Source organism: Pituophis catenifer, unplaced genomic scaffold (genome assembly GCF_029215685.1).
Source record: "Pituophis catenifer annectens isolate HBS135680 unplaced genomic scaffold, rPitCat1.0.hap2 SCAF_2, whole genome shotgun sequence".
Taxonomy (NCBI): Eukaryota; Metazoa; Chordata; class Lepidosauria; order Squamata; family Colubridae; genus Pituophis; species Pituophis catenifer.
In genome coordinates, this window is record NW_027256882.1 from 83,961,613 (window position 1) to 83,979,807 (window position 18,195).

At 40.6% G+C, this 18,195-nt stretch overlaps 1 protein-coding gene across 2 annotated transcripts in view; it reads right to left on the minus strand.

Annotated features, from left to right (window-relative positions):
- Positions 1-7,363: 7,363 nt before the first annotated feature.
- Positions 7,364-18,195, minus strand: part of GRM2 (glutamate metabotropic receptor 2) — a 45,790-nt gene continuing 34,958 nt past the window's right edge. The window contains exons 4-5 of one of the 2 annotated variants that reach the window (XM_070933703.1): positions 10,861-11,035; positions 7,364-7,437 (exon numbers count right to left, since the gene is read on the minus strand). In XM_070933703.1, the coding sequence (XP_070789804.1) occupies positions 7,364-7,437; positions 10,861-11,035 (249 nt within the window). Of the gene's footprint in view, positions 7,438-10,854; positions 11,036-18,195 lie in introns of both variants that reach the window. The other variant, XM_070933704.1, reaches the window with a different exon arrangement.

The window sequence follows — 18,195 nt, forward strand, 5'->3', positions numbered from 1 at the left end:
TATTAATAATACATATATCTATTAAAACCATAAACATTAAAAACCTGGCACCAAAGTCCTTCTCCTTGGCTTGGCCCCTTCAGCAGGCCTCTAGGAAAGCACTTAAGCCCTGTCTTATGTTGATATCTAGGCCAATGGTCTATCTCATCCAAAGTGCTGAAATAGGGTGAAGTGGACGAGAAGATTTAACAATGGTCTGCATGTGGAAGCATAAATTTTGTGCCGGGTTTTTAATGTTTACAGTTTTAATATATATTTTGTTTTATTGATGTTTTAATTGTTGATTGGGAGCCACCTAGAGTTCAGTATAAGACGGGTGGCTACATGAATGTTTTAAATAAATAAACAAAAGAGCAAGACCGGTTTTCAGTCTCAGAAATGTGCTAGAGCTAGTTAGGAAGCAAAATCTTTGGCGCTGTAACCAATTACGGTCTTGTCAATTTCAGGCAGCAGGCAAGGGACCAGATAGGGTACTAAACAATTTGTGATTAAGGTCACAAAGCAATGAGCTTGTAAACTTGGTAAGGAGATGCTTGGCCAATATTTGATTTTAAGGCTATGACTTGGAGAGTAGACATGGGGGCAAAAAGGAAGGCTTGTCTTCCTTTTGCTGTAAGACTGGTAACCCTGTGTAAGAACTTCTCATGATTCAAGACTTCAGTAATAAAAAAAGCACTTTATTTACATAAATTACAAAAAAATCACAAACTGGATCACAAAAAGTCTACTTTAAATTCTGTTTTTTTTTAAACTATGCATCACAATAATACTTTTTAAAATATAGATAATACTTACATTCTCTTTTGTTATTGTTTTGTACAGGAGCACTTTTTCATTCCTATCATTCCTATATTCTGCAAACAATTCTATCCTTTGGCGAAAATGTCCCTATAATTATTGGTCCCATTCAGATGTGTTGACTGCATTTCTCATCTTTAGCGAGACTATATTGGCCCTGATGGTGTGGATGATTGTGAGTGTAGTCCCGCATATCAAATTGGGGAGATTGAGCCATACTTGAACTATCAACCCTTGACCTAAATATTAGTTGGTTAACCCTGAGCCAATCTTAGTTTGAGTTTAATTTGCAAGATGGTTATGAATATAAAAATATGGAGCAGGGCACCCAGGATATACAGTATCTCCCTTGTGGAAGGGAGAAATTAAAATTTGATAAACTGCAGAAGTGATTGGTTTGAATGGCATAGTTTCAGACTTGTATATTTTATCAGAAATGTTTACTTTAGATATCTTCCACAAGGGAGATATATCCTAGGTGCCCTGCTCCATTTTTTATATTCATAACTATCTTGCAAATTAAACCCAGAGACTGGGTTTGGTTCAGGGTAATCAGTTGATATCTAGGTCAAGGGTTGATTTCAATAAGTTGTCCCTTATGATGGTTCAACCACCCCAATCTGGCACCTTTCAGGTAAAAATTGCAAAATACCTAAATTCACATTTCTTCTGCATTTTACCTATACAAGTAATAATACAACTATATTGTAGCAGGACCAGACTATCCTGGCTGTCATTGAGGTTTTAGCAGTTTAGGGGTTTTCTCGCACATTTTACTCCCTTTTACTGAATACATAATAGTGTTCAGCTGAAATAGAGAATTATAAGTGATGGAAAAGTAGGAGTCCTTCAGCTAAGTTCTGAAACTTCCAAACTGAGATTTGCAGTACACAGTTAAAGCTATTCTACTTTCTCTATTTACTAAAACTACAGGCCTTATCCTTCAGATTATAATATATAGTTGAATCATGCTATGAGGCTAAGGGACATTAATAGCCATTTTTTTTCTTCCCCCAGGCTGGTGTGTTTATCTTGTCAGATTTGCAGGTAAATGTCACAGAGTAGCTATTCCAATTACTAGATTTAGAATTTTCCATTCAGGTTTCCATGTTATCTTGGTTTGGTTTTATTGCCTTTTTTCATATGTTTATCAGGAATATGGTATTTCCCAATTCCAGGACACACATTTTTTCTAGCATGTTGAAATATGAAAGATGTTCACTTAATTTAGTAATTTGTAGGCTGTCCTTCATTATAATAATGGATATTTTGGCTTACCATTAAAGACACAGGTTCACAGTCACAGCACGTACAACACTTAGCCAAACTTGGCTGTTCTTGAAAAAATTAAGCTGTTTCAGACCAGGTTAGTTTTTGGTTGGGAGAGAATCGGGATACCAGAGCCATAAACTAGATTGAGAAACGGAGACAATATCGCAAAAGAAGGCAAGGGCAAGCCAATAAACCAACATGGACATATCCATCTAGTCCTTTCGAGCCAAGCTGCGTTATGCAAGAGACTCAATTTTAAAAGGGCAAGAAGGAAGGTGCCATCCATTAGTAATAGCAACACCACTAAACTGCTGTACTGATTATGACTCAAATGAAACTTTCCTTTAGATTCTTCAGAATCTATCTTCCCCAGACAAATTAATCACTCAAGAAACTGCTAACCTAAGGATATTCTTTTTCTTTCATAATCATAGAGGCCTCTACTTCTAGAGATCAGGCTAAGGGAAATGTTTTCCTCCATTGAGAAACAACGGAAGTACCCAGTTGTAGAAGAGTTGATTCTATAAAGCACAGTTATATTCCTTGTGTAACAACTGCTAATGTTTCTTGCTAATGGATTGATATTACAGAATGGTCTGGTTGAAAGGAACCTCAGATGTTGCTTAGTCCGACTCTGCTCAGGACAGAACGCCCTACTCTGACAGATGACCATGAAGTTGGTTTCATCTTCAGTGAAAGAATTCATCACTTCATTAGGCAGACTGTTCCACTGGCTAAAGGTTGCAACATCAGGCAATTCCTCTCAGTATTTAGCCTGAACCTACTTTCTTTGTAATTTATTCCACTGATTCTGCTCCAGCTCTCTGGACAGTGAAGAGTGACAACTCTTCAGATATTTGAAGACAGCTACCTCCCCCCCCCCCATCTTTGCTGTAAGGTAAATATTATCAGATTGTCAGCCACACTCTGTAGACCAAACCAAGAAATCAATTCCACAAAGAGGCCTAAACTACTTTTAATAATATTGGCTATAATAACAAAATTTTGCAAGTCTGATTGCTTTATCATCCCACCTTTTATACTCGTGAACTAGGAAAGGGTCTGCCTTGAGTTGCTGACACATACAATACCTTCTTCTGGTTTTGGACTTAAACCATGTTTTTTTCCCCTTGCCACTTTGGTAATGGCTCTGGCCTAGCTTGTCAAAATGATCTTCCTTAATCGCTACACAAATCCTTTTAATTATTTTTCCTAGGGTTGGTTTTCAGACCAGTTACCAACTTGGCAACCCTCCTCTGGACTTGCTCCAGTTTGTTCCAGAATAGAGTCCTATAAAAGAGAACCATATATCCAAGAATTATAGTTCTTCTCCCGTGCTTGTTTCAGTGAATCTGGAGTTGCCTGAACAGTTTGGTTCCAGCTGAAGAAGACAGTCCTGACACACCTCCCACTGAATCAGAAAGAAGAGTACCCAAGTAGCAGTCCTAAGGCATTAATGGAGCACCCTTGGCAGCCCTGTTTTTTTAAAGGGGGAAATTGTCTGCTTGTATTACATCATGCTGAGCAGCACCTAACAAAGTTCAGGCATGTTGCTATCACTGACTGGCAGATGAAGCATGAAGCATTTCTACTACTCTGTGATAGTAGAAATGCTTCACAGCATCATTTACTTGCAGAGGAACTCTAGTACTGGCATACTATCTGTGTAGCTGATCAACAACAACAAAAACCCCATATTATTTTACACTTAAGCTCCAACAATGATAATTTATCATCCCTTGTCTTGCCTAGTTCAAACACAGGCACTGATAATGCTGAAAAATATTTCAACCTAAAAATACTTTTAGATACCAATAAGCTGTTTTTATCATTTTTGGGGCCATGCTTCAGACAGATCCCCACAGGCAGTTCACATGGGGAACATTTGAGAAATGGAAAATATAGTTCAGTTTTTTAATTTGGTTTAAAATTTAAAGTATGTGCTTTTTAAAATGATATTGGAAAAGTTAGTCTTCCTGGTTGTGAGGTAGTTCTACCTCCCTATCTCACTCCACCTGTGAGCTGCAGGGAGAACTGCTCATTCCAGACCATGAGTAAGGCTTACATTAATAATTGCTACTGGTTCTAGTAGCCTTGTGGTATACAATAAGTACGGTGGTTTTATAAATAGAATTGCTTTAAAGAAGTAAAATTGTGCTTTTGACATTTATGTTAGCTTCCCTTGTGGCTAAGTCCTCAAATCCTTTCCACATTCCTTTGATACACTTTACTCTTGTCCTGAACAAATTTAAGAACATACTGACATAATAACATTTTTTATAGTGAGAGAGAGAAATACGAGAATTCATTTTCTTCAGCTGCCAGGAAATGGATGTTCAAACATTTCACAAACATAAGCTCCATCCCAAATGATTGTCAAGCATCAGAACTAACAGAGGTGTGTAATAAAACCACCAAAGCACACAAAGTAAGAAATAGCTTCTTTCTTTGTGTTACTTTAGTATGAGAGTAAATATTATCTTAAAACAGCAAGCATTGTGATATTTAATTCTTTAAATCTTATTAAAGAAGCCCAAGTCAAAACCACAGGGGGCAGAAGCCTCCAATTCACTCTTGCCCAAAGAAATGTAGGAAATTGTACTGCCATTGTGATTTCACTTGAATTTGGCACATTCCTAAACTTTCTCAGAAAAGCCACAAATGAAGTTATCCCTTTTAATCTAGCACAAGTGCTAGGTTTCTATAGATTGTGCAAGGAATATTTAAATCTTGCTCCAGCTTCTAACCATACAATCTTTTTCCATTCTGGAAAGTTTATGAAAGTTCCTCAAAATCTGGATGAGCACAGACTGTTTTTCCCAATCTAGCAAAGAATTTCATTTGCATTGTAATTTTGCCAGAAGCACTGAAGACCGTCAGCAGCCCGCCACACCCCGTTTTTCACAGTTGAGATTTCTTCCCTGTAAACAGCTATCCGAACAAAGGCTTCTTTTTCTCTCTCATTCAAACCAACATCCCACTTATAAACAACTGCTCTTTCCTTTGTGCTGGCCTCAGTGAAAGTTGGTTGAAGACGTTTTGCCTCAACCCCCAACTTTGGAATAGCCTGAAGCTTTTCCTGTTGTTGACAGTGAGTTTTAGAAGGTTTCACAAGCCGTGATGAAGGATTTAGTGCCCCTCATAGGCAGTATGGTGTAAAATGTGTCCATTAACCAACTGTACAGTCAGTCATAGCAGCTTAGAAGAAACCATGGCTATGCTTGCACAAAGATACCAACTATGGTTAACAGAACTGTCTAATCAATTGGCTTTATACAAAACACCAAGGCATAAATTAGCAAAAGATATTTTTAGTCTAACATACTATGCTAACTCAACAGCCAGTCACAGATGGTTCTTGGCGTAAATTGTAACTGATGAAGTGGTTTGCACCAAAATATTCAGCACCGTATATACTTAGGTGTAAAGGGTTTCCCTTCAAACCCTTCAGCAGCATTTCTAAAGTAGATAAATTTGCCCAGAGACGACAAATGGAATCTTTGAGAGATGAACCTTCCCCAGCTTACAGTTAGGAAGAGTTTGTGATGGTGTTTGGTGGCCCAGTTGCTCTTTCAAGAAAGCCTTTTGGTGCTTAAGAATGATAGATACTGGCAGATCCTGCAAAGAGTGACACTAACTGGAGCACCCAGTTTCTCACTACTTGCATAATATTGTCCCTTGATGCATCTGACAGATTTGAAATGGAAACTCTACGAGCAGGGATATAATGAGGAAAGCATAGAAGACAAATGGAGGCTGGGCAGGCTTTTCCATGGAGAAAAAAAATGTGCTATTAATTAATTTAGCTCACTGGCAACACCGGCAGCTTAAAAGAAGAAATAATTGTGCTATAATAGAGCTGTTGCCAAGAACAGGCTACATGTAGACAAGGGTTCAAGAGTCTTCCGAAAGAGAAGTTTGTCTTTTTTTTCCCAGATCTGTTCCTGGCCCAGAGCAAGTACTAAAGTTCCTTTATAACTTGTTGCCTCTTCCTTTGGATACCAGAAGTTCTGTGCATCCCTTTAGAAATCAACAGAAATGATTGCCATACTACAGTAGTTCTAAGAGCAAAGAACTTTAGCCAATAGCTGTGAAGTAGCAACCAGCCCAGAAGGCAGCCAACAGTTTTTGTGAAACATTAGCTTCGAAGGCAAGCAGAAGAAATATTTTTCATGACAGAAGAAAGTTCTCATTTTTTCCACCTGGGTGTTGTGGTATTTTGTCCATAGTTTTTCTCTCACTTAAGTAGCTTGGATAAACTCTTACTTGCTTAAGATCCTACGTTTTCCCATAACTGAATTCCTGTGAATCATTAGGACACAAAGAAACTATTGGGCTTATATTGGCACTATACCTCTCAATATTTAACTACTGTATAATTCAAGTAACAAGATCAAGGTCTTCTTCCTCTTCATACAACAGAGGAAGGTCTGGAGATTAGGATCCCCTCTGAAACAATGTCTACAGTCCGGAATCATCATGGAAGTTTTCAGGCACCATTTTATTGGTCTATACAACTAGTCCTTTGCTTATTCTGCTATTATTGCCAACAGTATTACCCAACCATCAAAGAAGATTTCAGTGTGCATCTTCTGTATTGTTATTAAAACAACACAATTTCAGTGCTTTTCTTCCTAGTTTTGACCAGCTCTGTGTATTAAATTCCATTTCTGCATTTACTTTCCTTCGTAGATTATGTCATATGTTTATTCATCAAAGAAAGCTCTCACTGAGTGCTAAGTTTGTAAAACAAACTGAAGAATATAACAATTTGGTTCAATGCAATTAAGACGCTGCAATGAATCTCCAGGTTTTTAAATACAAGATTCTCTTCCACCTCTTGCACTGTACCAAATTTTGTGTTAAACCAAATTTTCCTTGGTTTCTTCATAATTTGAAGTCTAACAGAAAGAAAGATGAAAATTAATACAAACAGAAAATGTTAGTTTAGATCACTGTCTTGTAGCCCAAATTATACATTTTAACCAATCCTTTATGTGTCCTACAATATGGAGCCACTGGATTACTTTTTTAAAAAACCATCCCAAACTGTGCTGAAATATCCCTGCCTCTCTGCATTGGTCTTTGTCTTTGAGGATAAAGCTTTGATCCCATTTCTTGTGTCCCTATTCCTTTGCCTTGAAAACTTTTGACCAACAGATGAACTTGGAAACTAGTTGCTGTTGTTATCAGTTAAGGAAAGAAAAGGCCCAGTGAGAAACAAAAAAAGGCATTTGTTTGTAGGAGATGAGCACAACGGCTACAAATACTCATGGTCACCAAGCACAAGTGTTCACAAGGATGAGGTTGTAGAATCCACCACTTCACGGCCATTGCAGACTGTTGGGACATATTGAGAAGTTGACCCTGGGAGATACAAATTGGGAAAAGATTTCAAAGGACGATAATTAAGAATCTCATGCTTAACGATGTGTCAAACATCACCATTCACCAACCAACCAATTATCAGTCCCCTTCCCCACTGATAAAAGAGTTCACGGTAGGCAAACTGTTCAAATGAAAAGACATCAATCCAGGAAAATTGCCAAAATGTGCATAATAGAAAGGGATATATAGAAAAGGAACAGACAAAAGAGTGTATCTTTGGAGAAATCTGTCAAACAAAGCACATAAAATGTGAAATAGTCATGGAAAAGGAGTAGAAATTGGTTGAAGCAAACTTTAAAACAGGGAAGGGGTGAAACTGGTCTTTTCATTAATCATCATTTTTAAAAGAGCTAGAAATTTTACCCAGTACATTTTCTTACACATTGACCTGTTCATCTAGTTTGATTTCCAAAATGACAGCTGGCATGTTCTGTTATTTTTGCCCTTCAGAAGCTCTTGAGCAGCCTGATATTTATCTGATGTGCCTGCAGGGTCTAATCTAGCCCACCAATTCTTCTGTTCAACAGCCTGATTGGATGATGGTGCTTTCTCATGCAGATGAAGAAGGGCAAAGGAAAAGAATGAGAGCAGCAGTGCCAAAATAGTGAGATACTGTTGGAGAAGACAGGAGAGCATCTTGCAAACTACAAACACTATATTCACTAATAATGGTAGGAATTTAAAATGCAAACTATAGACACTGGAAACATAATCAGAGTAGATATTATTATTATTATTATTATTATTATTATTATTATTATTATTATTATTATTATTGAGAAAAGTGTGGTCCATAGATATCGCAATATTAGCCAATAGTTCAATTGACAAAAAACACATGGAAAAAGTAACAAAACATGGGATTTGCAATTTGCAGTTGAAAGGGTTTGGAAGAAAAGGTCAGCTTTAATACCATAGGAATCAGAGCTTTTGAAGCCTTAACAATGGGATTCTCCAAATATTTGGAAATGTACTGGACTTGAACACCAATATCTTTGGGGGTGGGGGAATCCTACCTTGCTTAGAAGTTCCTCCGTGCCACAAAGATGCCTCCAAGGTTCCTAGGCTTTTGGTTGGAACCCAAATACCCAGTCTAAAGGCTGGGATACAAATTGGGTGAATAGACAGTGTAACAACAAGAACAATATATTGGCCAAACATTGTTAAGAAAGTGTGCTAGGAGTGTTTCCTAACAAAGAGATTTAGTTTTTCACAATGCAGGCTATTGTTACTCTCTTTATATTATCATTCTATGACTCTGAAAAGAGTCTTAATTTAACTGTTTTGCCAGGACATATTTACTGGGAAAACAAGTTACTGTAGATAACACAATATCTAATTAAGTGGCCTGCATCACTGAATTTAAATGGCTTACAAAGATGGGTCTTCATTTTATGTCCAGAAGACATAAAAGACAAATTCTGTGACAAAATAACTAGTTTTCATCTTTGTGTAGTTTCTTCTTTTGCTGATTATTTTCACAGATCAATTGTTCTGTGAAATCTTTTGACATGATTTCACATTCAGAGAAGAGCCCAGAATAGTGACTCAAGAGAGGACAAGATGATGACACAAAATTAACACCATTAGTTGATGGTTTTAGCTTAGCTGTTTTGATTAAGAAAAAAAAAACAATGTCACAGATCCTCCTTCTTCATCCTTTATATACCCTCCTTCATCCTGGTTCTTTTCAGGCTTTTTCTATGGTGGCTAAGCTTTATATAAAGCAGGGGTGAAATGCTACCGGTTCACTCCAGTTCAAGAGAACCGGTAGTGATAAAAACTACCGATTTGGGCGAACCGGTAGTAAAAAAAAGCTACCGGTTCAGGCAAACTGGTAGTTTAAAAAAGCTACCGATTCCTCCGAACCGGTATTTCTGGCGATCAGCTGTACAGTGGGGTTTAGCTTTGCTAGAAAGCAGGAAATTCTGCTTTCTAGGAAAGCTAAATCACGCGCCACAGCTGATCCCCCCCTTGCTGTTCTACTTACCTTCCCAAGCCTCCTTTTGGCATGTACTATGCGTGCATGTGCACAGAGCACGCGTTTGGTGCACACTGCACATGGGCACGCAGTGCGCATGTGCAGCCAGTGAACTGGTAGCAAACTGGTTTGGATTTCACCACTGATATAAAGCATACAGTATATTAATTGTTATATTATATTCAAATGCAAAGAGAGTTGTCAGTAGACTAGTTTGTGGGAAAATGGAATCACTTTATCAGGTAAGACATTTAACAAACTTCCTTAGCAACATTGGTTGATACTGAGGGTGAAGGTTCGTTCTCCAAGCTTGTGGGTTGGTTAGGGTGAGGGTTAGGGTAACGTTTCATTACCAGGCTAGGTAACATCTTCAGAGGAATTTAGGGGATGTCAGTGTTCTTCTGTTTATAGGGGCTTCAGGTGTGAGTGTGTCAAGTGAGGGTCTTATGATAGGCCGGGTGTGAGTCATCAGTGAAGAGTCTTGTGACGGGTCTTGTGAGAGGGAGGTTATGTCAGGTCAGGGACATTGGGAGGCGAACTGCTGGTTGAGCGGGAATTGCATGGGTTAGTTGGGGGTTGGTGCTATCTCTGGTTGGCTGTGCAGATGATTCGGATACTGAGGGGTTTGTAGGCTGGTTGTAGGTCAATGTTGATGGAAGTGCCAGCCTTCAATGAACTCACAAGTGTGGCTGGTGGTAGCGTGATTGATGATGTTTGTGTTGCTCCAATCGAACTGGTGATGTTCGATTGGAGCAAGGCTGATTGCTCCATTGACACATTGGCTGATACTGTTGTTATATTGACTATTTAAACTGGCATAAACTTCAGATGCACAAATGATCACTTTGTCTCCATCACAGTTAACAGAGGGAGACTGGAAACTTCCACATTATGTCCAAATCCAAAACTATGATTACTCTAACTACAATTAGTGAAAACAGGTCAGCTTTTTGAACTATGATTTCCACCCAGCACACTTAAGCCTCAGTTCATCAGAGATCAAAGCCAGCTGGGTTGGTCAAAACTGAAAAAAAGAAAAGAAAATCATTCTTCAGAGGAGAAGGATAAGTACTGCAACTTGTCTTCATCCTACCAGATTTATAGTTTTGCATTATGTGTAAATGTAGCCACGGGTGACAAAACCAACAACTATCAGCAGTTATTTTTGTAATTTCCCAGGAACAGTTGTTGCTTTTCAGAGTGGTGCACTTTGCTCTATGCTAACATCTATATGAACTCTCAGTTGTTTAAGACACAGTATATGAAAGACAATTCAGCCATGTGACAGTGAGAATAAATTGCTGCTGCAGACAAACTTATCCACTGAGTACACCGAGTAAGGAAAATCTTTGCTCTCAGTCACACTGCAGATAAATATAAGGTGGGGATCATTGCTTATAAGAACTCTCTCACACACTCACCCTGCGAGTGGCTGGAGCCTGCAGCTGTCACACTGAATCGGTTGGTGGAAACGCGATGGCTGGCTACGTTTTTCTGGGGCTGGAACAGAATGATATGCAGCTTGGGAGTAAAGAGGCAGCCAAGAACTACTGTGCCACTTAGACTAACTGAGATGCACATCGTCGTGGTCTGAACCTGTAAAGGGGAAAAGAAAGAAGCAAACCAATCCAGCAAACCTGAAGCATAAAGCAAGGAGCCTTGGTAGTACAGTGGTTTAATGCACCCTGTTATTAACACAGCTGCCTGCAATTTCTGCAGGTTCGAATCTTACCAGGCTCAAGGTTGACTCAGCCTTCCATTCTTTCTAAGGTAGGTTAAATGAGGACCCAGTTTGTGGGGGCAATAAGATGACTTTGTATAAATATACAAAAGTATGAAGGCTATTGCTTAACGCATTGTAAGCCGCCCTGAGTCTCCGGAGAAGGGCGGCATATAAATCAAATTAAAAAAAAAAAAAGGACATAAAAAACAGGGATGGATCTATGAGCACTTTAACTATCCAGATGTAATAATCCACTGGTCCGCTTTGTGATGAAATGTTCATGTATAGCCCAATCACAACAACAACAATAATCTTTGGGCAGCCTGAAGGACATTTATAGCCCACCAACTTGCTGTCTCCCTACCATGATCACTGAACAAGGTATGGAGCTTCCTTGTATCTCAAAATGCTTTTAGTCCACTTGAAATGAGAGCAAACTGTGTCATAGGTATGGGGGGGCTTAAGATATCTGTGGGAAGTTCTGGGAATGGATGAATAGCCACATTGCTATAGCCCTGTGCTTGCACAAAAGGAAAGGAGGTTCTAACATTTTAATGTCTTTTTTTCTTTTCTTAGAGAAGAACAAACTTGTGGCAGACATGGCTAAGAGGCCTCATAGAGGAATCAACTAAGAAAGGGATTCTGGAGCTCCTGAACAAATGGCTGAAGGAATTCCTGGAGGCAGTAGGGGTGCACCTCTGCTGGTAGGGAATGAGTCCTTGTGGGCAAGATGCTGGAATTGCCCAGATTTGCAGGAGAAAATTTTGCAAGACTTTCCATCAGACCCAAGAGTTGAAATATGACATTCTGGGAAAGTTACACAGGACTCTCCCTTACCCCCTCCCCTCCATACCTCCCAAATAGCCCTGAATTTATTTTATTTATTTATTTATTAAATTTCTATACCGCCCCCTCTCCCGAAGGACTCGGGGCGGTGAACAGCCAGAATTAAAAACACACAATACAAATATTAAAATACATTAAAACAAAATTAAATTATCTTTGGCTTCTCCAATTTTAAAACCCCTTACACATAAAATTCACCCAATTAAAAATTTTAACCCAGCCCGGCTTGCTGAAATAAAAAAGTCTTCAGGGCCCGGCAGAAGGTACGGAGGTCCAGGATTAGTCATATCCCTGGGGGTAGCTCATTCCAGAGGGCGGGTGCCCCCACAGAGAAGGCTCTTCCCCGGGGGGTCACCAGCCGACATTGCCTGACAGACGGCACCCTGAGGAGACCCTCTCTGTGGGAGCGTGTTGGCCGGTGGGAGGTTATCGGAGGCAGAAGTTGGTCTCGTAAATAACTGGATCCTAAGCCATGGAGCGCTTTGAAGATGAGAACCAACACCTTGAAGTGCACTCGGAAGACCACTGGAAGCCAATGCAGCTCGCGCAGGAGAGGTGTCACGTGGGAGCGCCATGTCACCCCCATAAGTACCCGCGCGGCCGCATTCTGCACCAGTTGGAGCCTCCGAGTGCTCCTCAAGGGGAGCCCCATGTAGAGACCGTTGCAGTAGTCGAGGCGGGAAGTGACGAGGGCATGAGTGACCGTGCATAGGGAGTCCCGATCCAGAAAGGGGCGCAACTGGCGTATCAGGCGAACCTGATAGAAAGCCCCCCTGGCCACGGCCGTCATATGCTCTTCTAAAGATAGCCATGTGTCCAGGAGGACACCCAAGTTACGCGCCCTCTCCGTGGGGGCCAATGTCTCGCCCCCAATAGTCAGCGATGGAATAGAACACCCAATGGAATGGATAGAACACCCAGTACTGTTCATGTGCCCAATACAGCTGTGTCTATTCTGAATTATTTTCCTTGTCTAGACAGACATTAAGATAGGCCCACAGCTGTCCAAATACTTCTCTGAGCTCGACCAATATGATGTCCCAGTTCAATAATCCAATTCTAATCTAATTTAAGTTGGAAGAATTAAACTATTGTTAGGTTGCTGCTTAAATGTCAAAATGAATGCATAAAAATACACGGAAAGAAGTGGGTGGTTAAAGTGTAAGAAAGACTAGCTGAGATTTATACAATGTGGTGAAAGAGACTCATCTCAGAAATTAAGCAATCCTTTTTTTTTTTTGCACTCAATCAGTGCATTTGCCATGTTGTCAGAAGTCAGTTCCCACAACATATAAATGGATTTTAATGCAACAGAGTGTGAAATATGAAATAAAAAAATATTATGAGAAAGGCTCAGGAGACCCGTGGCTGTCTTCAGGAATATACAAATAAATTATTTTTAACTTCTTCAGTCAATAAAGAATTAATGTATTTTCACAATAGCCTTACCGATTAGGAGGTAAAAAGGAAAGCTAGTTTTAGCAATATGAAATGAATGTATTGAGAAAAAAAAAACTCAGCCACAATTACTTTTATACTTGTAAATCCTTCTAGTTAATCGTCGGTACTTCGTTTAAAGTTTGTAACTATAGTATGTATCTTCTACTTTAACCCAACAGTGAGTTAGCTCTACACGAGGAAATATTATGGAAACCCTGAAAATGTGGAGACTGCTTTCTATCTAGATAGACTAGATAGAATAGTCAAGAAACTAAAGTCTTGGAAGAAAAATAACCAGGAGTAACTTTGCCTTTCAGAGATTAATTCATCATCTCGATATTTTGCATCCTTTAACTTATTCTAGGAAATTTTCCCTGTTTGTTCCATAGAAGTCTAAACTCATTCAGGAAGCCATAAACCTAAGAATTTATCTCCCAGCACCAGCTATTGTTTAATTTCTCCTGAAAACATCCAAAACTTTGCTCCTCATCTATGCTCCTAGTTTGCTTTTGTGTGATTTATGTGTTTTTTGTCTAAGCTCTTGTATCTAAGCTGCAACCATTTGATTGACAACTAGATGGCAACAAAGGATTTTTGCAGCCCTCTTATGGAAGTCCTATTTTTGCTTCAGTGCTCTCTGAGAGTCTGGTTTATAATTCATTGTAGTACATTACAGCCAGCAACTGTGACTTATTTAGCAATTTCTGATTAAAGTAAGCCAAGTTTTTAGAATGATATGGGAATCCAATCTATTACAAATGTTAAACGTGGTTCCTCTTCAAGGATTTAAAAAAAAAAACTTGTTTAGGTACTTACCTCTACATTTCATGTCCCCCCTCAGATTTTAGGCAATTTACATTCCAAGCAATTAAAAGTCATCAGAAGGTATTAATACAGATCCATGCAGTTTCCTTGGCAACATTTTCCCAAGTGGTTTGCCAGGATCTTCTTCCAAGATGTTTTTAAATTCCCAGATTAGGGTTGAGGGAGTGGCTGGCTCAAAGACCCTCAGCTGACTTCCATGCTTAAGGAAAGTCTAGAACTCAGGTCACCCTGCTCCTAGTCCAGTGAATTTAATCATTACATCAAAGTGGTCTCAACAGTATCATTCAGTTCCTTCTTATTTCTTTCAGAGCAGCCTTCTGGAAGGTTAGCAGGAAGCCACCATTCTAATATGGAGTAAGGGCCAGGCTAAATCAGATTGAGGAGCTTGCTACCAAGGCTTGTTTCCAAACCCTTCTTCTCAAGGCTTGTGAGGGAATTTTCTCAGTCAGCCCTCTTAGCAGGATGAAATGGATGGGCTGGGTGAAAAATGTATGCTCACATCAGTAGTGGGTTGCAAATCCTGTCGCTACTGGTTAGCTTGCGGGTGCACGCATGCTCACTCATGCACGCGACACTTCTACGCATGCACAGAATCATCCGGGCAGGGGGGCGGAGCCCGCCACCACTGCTACCAGTTCGCCTGAACTGGAGTGAATCTATAGCAACCCACCACTGGCTCACATCTATGTGCAGAGATGTATTAATTTTATCTCCCAACAGGTTCTGCTGCTTCTGAGCTATTTCAGTATGCTACATGGAGTAACAGCGCACCAACATCTCCAACTACGTAATGATAATCATTACGTTTCTTCAATAAATCCTTACAACCACAACAATTCTTTCAGATTGCATTTTGTGGGATTGGGTAGCTTTGTCATAACTGCAAATGATATTAGTATTATAATAGCAACGTCATAATCCTGGCTCCACACTAGCAACCCAGATCTTCAGCTGCTGATACTGATTTGTAGAGTGGGATTAAAAACTCTGAAGTTGCTAGTCTGATTTCTCCTTTAGTCAGATGAGATCCCAATGTGAAGATCTCTCATTTCGTGTGGGAAAAATATCTATCTCTGATTATTTTAGAGCAGGGGTGTCAAACTCAAGGGCCAGGGGTGGGATCCAGCCAACGGGGTGTTTTGATCTGGCTCATGGGGCTGCCCTAGAAACAGCAAAGGACTGGCCAAAACAGAGCTTGGGAGGGCAGTGTGCGGTCCTCCCAGGCTCTGTTTTCAGCTGCGACTGCCTCCCGCCGCTCACTGCCAGTGAATACGAAGCTCGGGGGGCTGCATGCAGAGGGCGGCAGGAGGCCCTTGCGGCTGAAGACAGAGCTCGGGAGCCCGTTTTCGCCGGCAGAGCAATCGGGCCACCACAGACGCCCCTGACATGAGTGACATCAAGATGGCCACACCTACCCTGGCCATATCCATCATGGCCACGCGCACCCTGGCCCGGAGGTCAAACACAACCCTGATGTGGCCCTCAATGAAATCGAGTTTGACACTCCTGTTTTAGAGGAAGCTTCGCTGCTGAGATTCCTAAATAGTAGACTCTCTCCAAAAAAAGTTACGGAAAAATCATCTAGATAGCACAAGAACAGCATCTCCCAATCTTGGCTACAGCAGTGAAAACTTTTCAGGTTTCCTCATAAATCTGACAAAAAGAAATTCTACTACTTTAAGAGTCACTTCAATAGCTTGGCTCCTTAAAGCAGCAGCTGCAGTTTTTCAACTATCATATATTTATTATATCTGAGCTACATAAATCCAACTGGCAATAAAGCAGTCTTTGCCTTTTTAATAAGGCTCTCACAGGCCCTTACGGAAATAACACATGCTCAGTCTTTAGTAAATTAGAATTTGCTAATAAACTCATCTTCTGCAAACTTCCTCCCAGAGCAAACCCTCCCACAAACACAGAGGATTGTTAACCAACAACTTTAAGTGACAAAAACATGATACAAGAATCTGCAACTCCAATTAGGCAGCAGAATTCAAATGTATTAGGGGACCATCTACAAGCAGACGGACCACCCGCCCCTTCTCAAGCATTATGTGGAATTAAATTACCCACTCTTAAGGAAACTTAAGATGGTGCTTAATTTGAATGAGCACATGTTCATTTAATATACTTAATACCCAAAGGCAAACAAGCTAACACGAGCTATGCCAGTTGTCCAGTTAAAACAAGAGTAATGCAACCAGAAAACTCATTATATGGCCATTCCTTTTGAAGCCTCTCACACTTGTCGTTTAAAGATTTCCAGTATGAAACAGGAAGAAGCACTGAGTGAACTTTTCAATAGCAATCCAGTTCAATGTCCCACAAGCAGATTGTGATCTTTAGGTCCTGCAGAAGCGTCTCCCACAAGGTGAGCCATAAGATCCTTGCATTAATGGCAGCTCTATTTTCAGTTCCCGAACTCTCAGATATTAAAAAGGATCACCTGAAAAAGCCCTAGCATTTTGTCTTTTTTTTTTGCTTTTTGATGGGCAAAAGGGGTTGCTGTTTCTCTAAAGAAAGAAACACGATGGCTACAAGGTTCAAAGAGACCGGGTAATTGAAGGTGAGGTCTAGAAATGCTTATTTTGAAAATTGCCTTAAGGTTCAAAAAGTAATTATTTCTCAGTTTCTAATTACTCAATTATGGATAATTTGAACACGATGAGAGCCTGCTATTTCTGACCAAAACTGTGAGGTTCTTCTTATGCAATTATATAATTATGAAAACAGTGTGGGTCCATGGCTCCCAAATTACTTGAACTACAATAATTTTGTTATAAGAATAATGCCTTTAAAATGACCTCTTTTATTATATTTCCTCCCCCAAGAACACCAGGGGCTTTTCTAAGTAACCAGCTTTTCCAACTCTCAATTCTCCCGAATCTAATTTCAATGTACCCAAAGTTGATTCTAGCTGTTTTGTTTACTTTCAGTTCTGCTCAGACACCAAGATGCTGTGAGGACAGGCACATTCATCTTCCCAGAGGGTCACCAGCCCATTAAGCATTCACCCTTTGGGCCAATGACTAAGCAAGAAGATGGTCAGCAAAGCCGTTCTTGTTTGTCAGCCTATCAGTTGAGTTGCTTTGTCCCACCTTTCTTGTCAACTCCTAAATGTATTCCTTTTCACAAGAGAGAGGCAGAGACTAAATGGCTAGCATTAACCCATGTTTCTGTGCTTGCTAACAGGGGAAAACCTTAGTTGCTTTCCAAACTCCTCCCGGTGATGGGCTAGCAATGTGATGGTGAACCTATGGCACATGTGCCAGAGGTGGCACGCAGAGCCCTCTCTGTGGGCACGCGTGCCATCGCCAGCTGTTCTTCTGGTATCCCGCTCATACGTGTGCGCTGGCCAGCTGGTCTTTGTGGGTGCTGGAGTGCCGGAAAACCACCCAAACCGGCCGAAAAATGGCCTGAAAATGGCCCAAAAAACAGCCTGGCAAATGCCCAAAAAGTAGGCATGCACACGCCGGCCAGCTGGTCTTTGGGTTTCCAGTGCCCTGGCGTGTGCAAAGACCAGCTGACTGGCATGCATGCACATGCACATGTGCACTGATCTTTGGGTTTCCGGCGCTCCGGTGCATGCACATGCATGCATGCGTGTTCCAGTTTAGGCACTCGGTGCTGAAAAGGTTTGCCATCACTGGGCTAGCAATTCTGCTTTTCCATCTAATGATGCCAGGATATTGCCATGTCTGGATGCCTGAAGTGGAAGGGGGTGCAATTAAGTCAAGCATCCACTCCAGGAGGAGTTCCAATTGCCCTGTCAATCAGAAGGCTGCAATACACTGCTATTTACGGGACCGCCTACTACCATCAATAGCCTCCCACCGACCAGTACGCTCCCACAGAGAGGGGTTCCTCCAGGTGCCGTCGGCCAAACAATGTCGGCTGTCGGCCCCTAGGGGGAGAGCCTTCT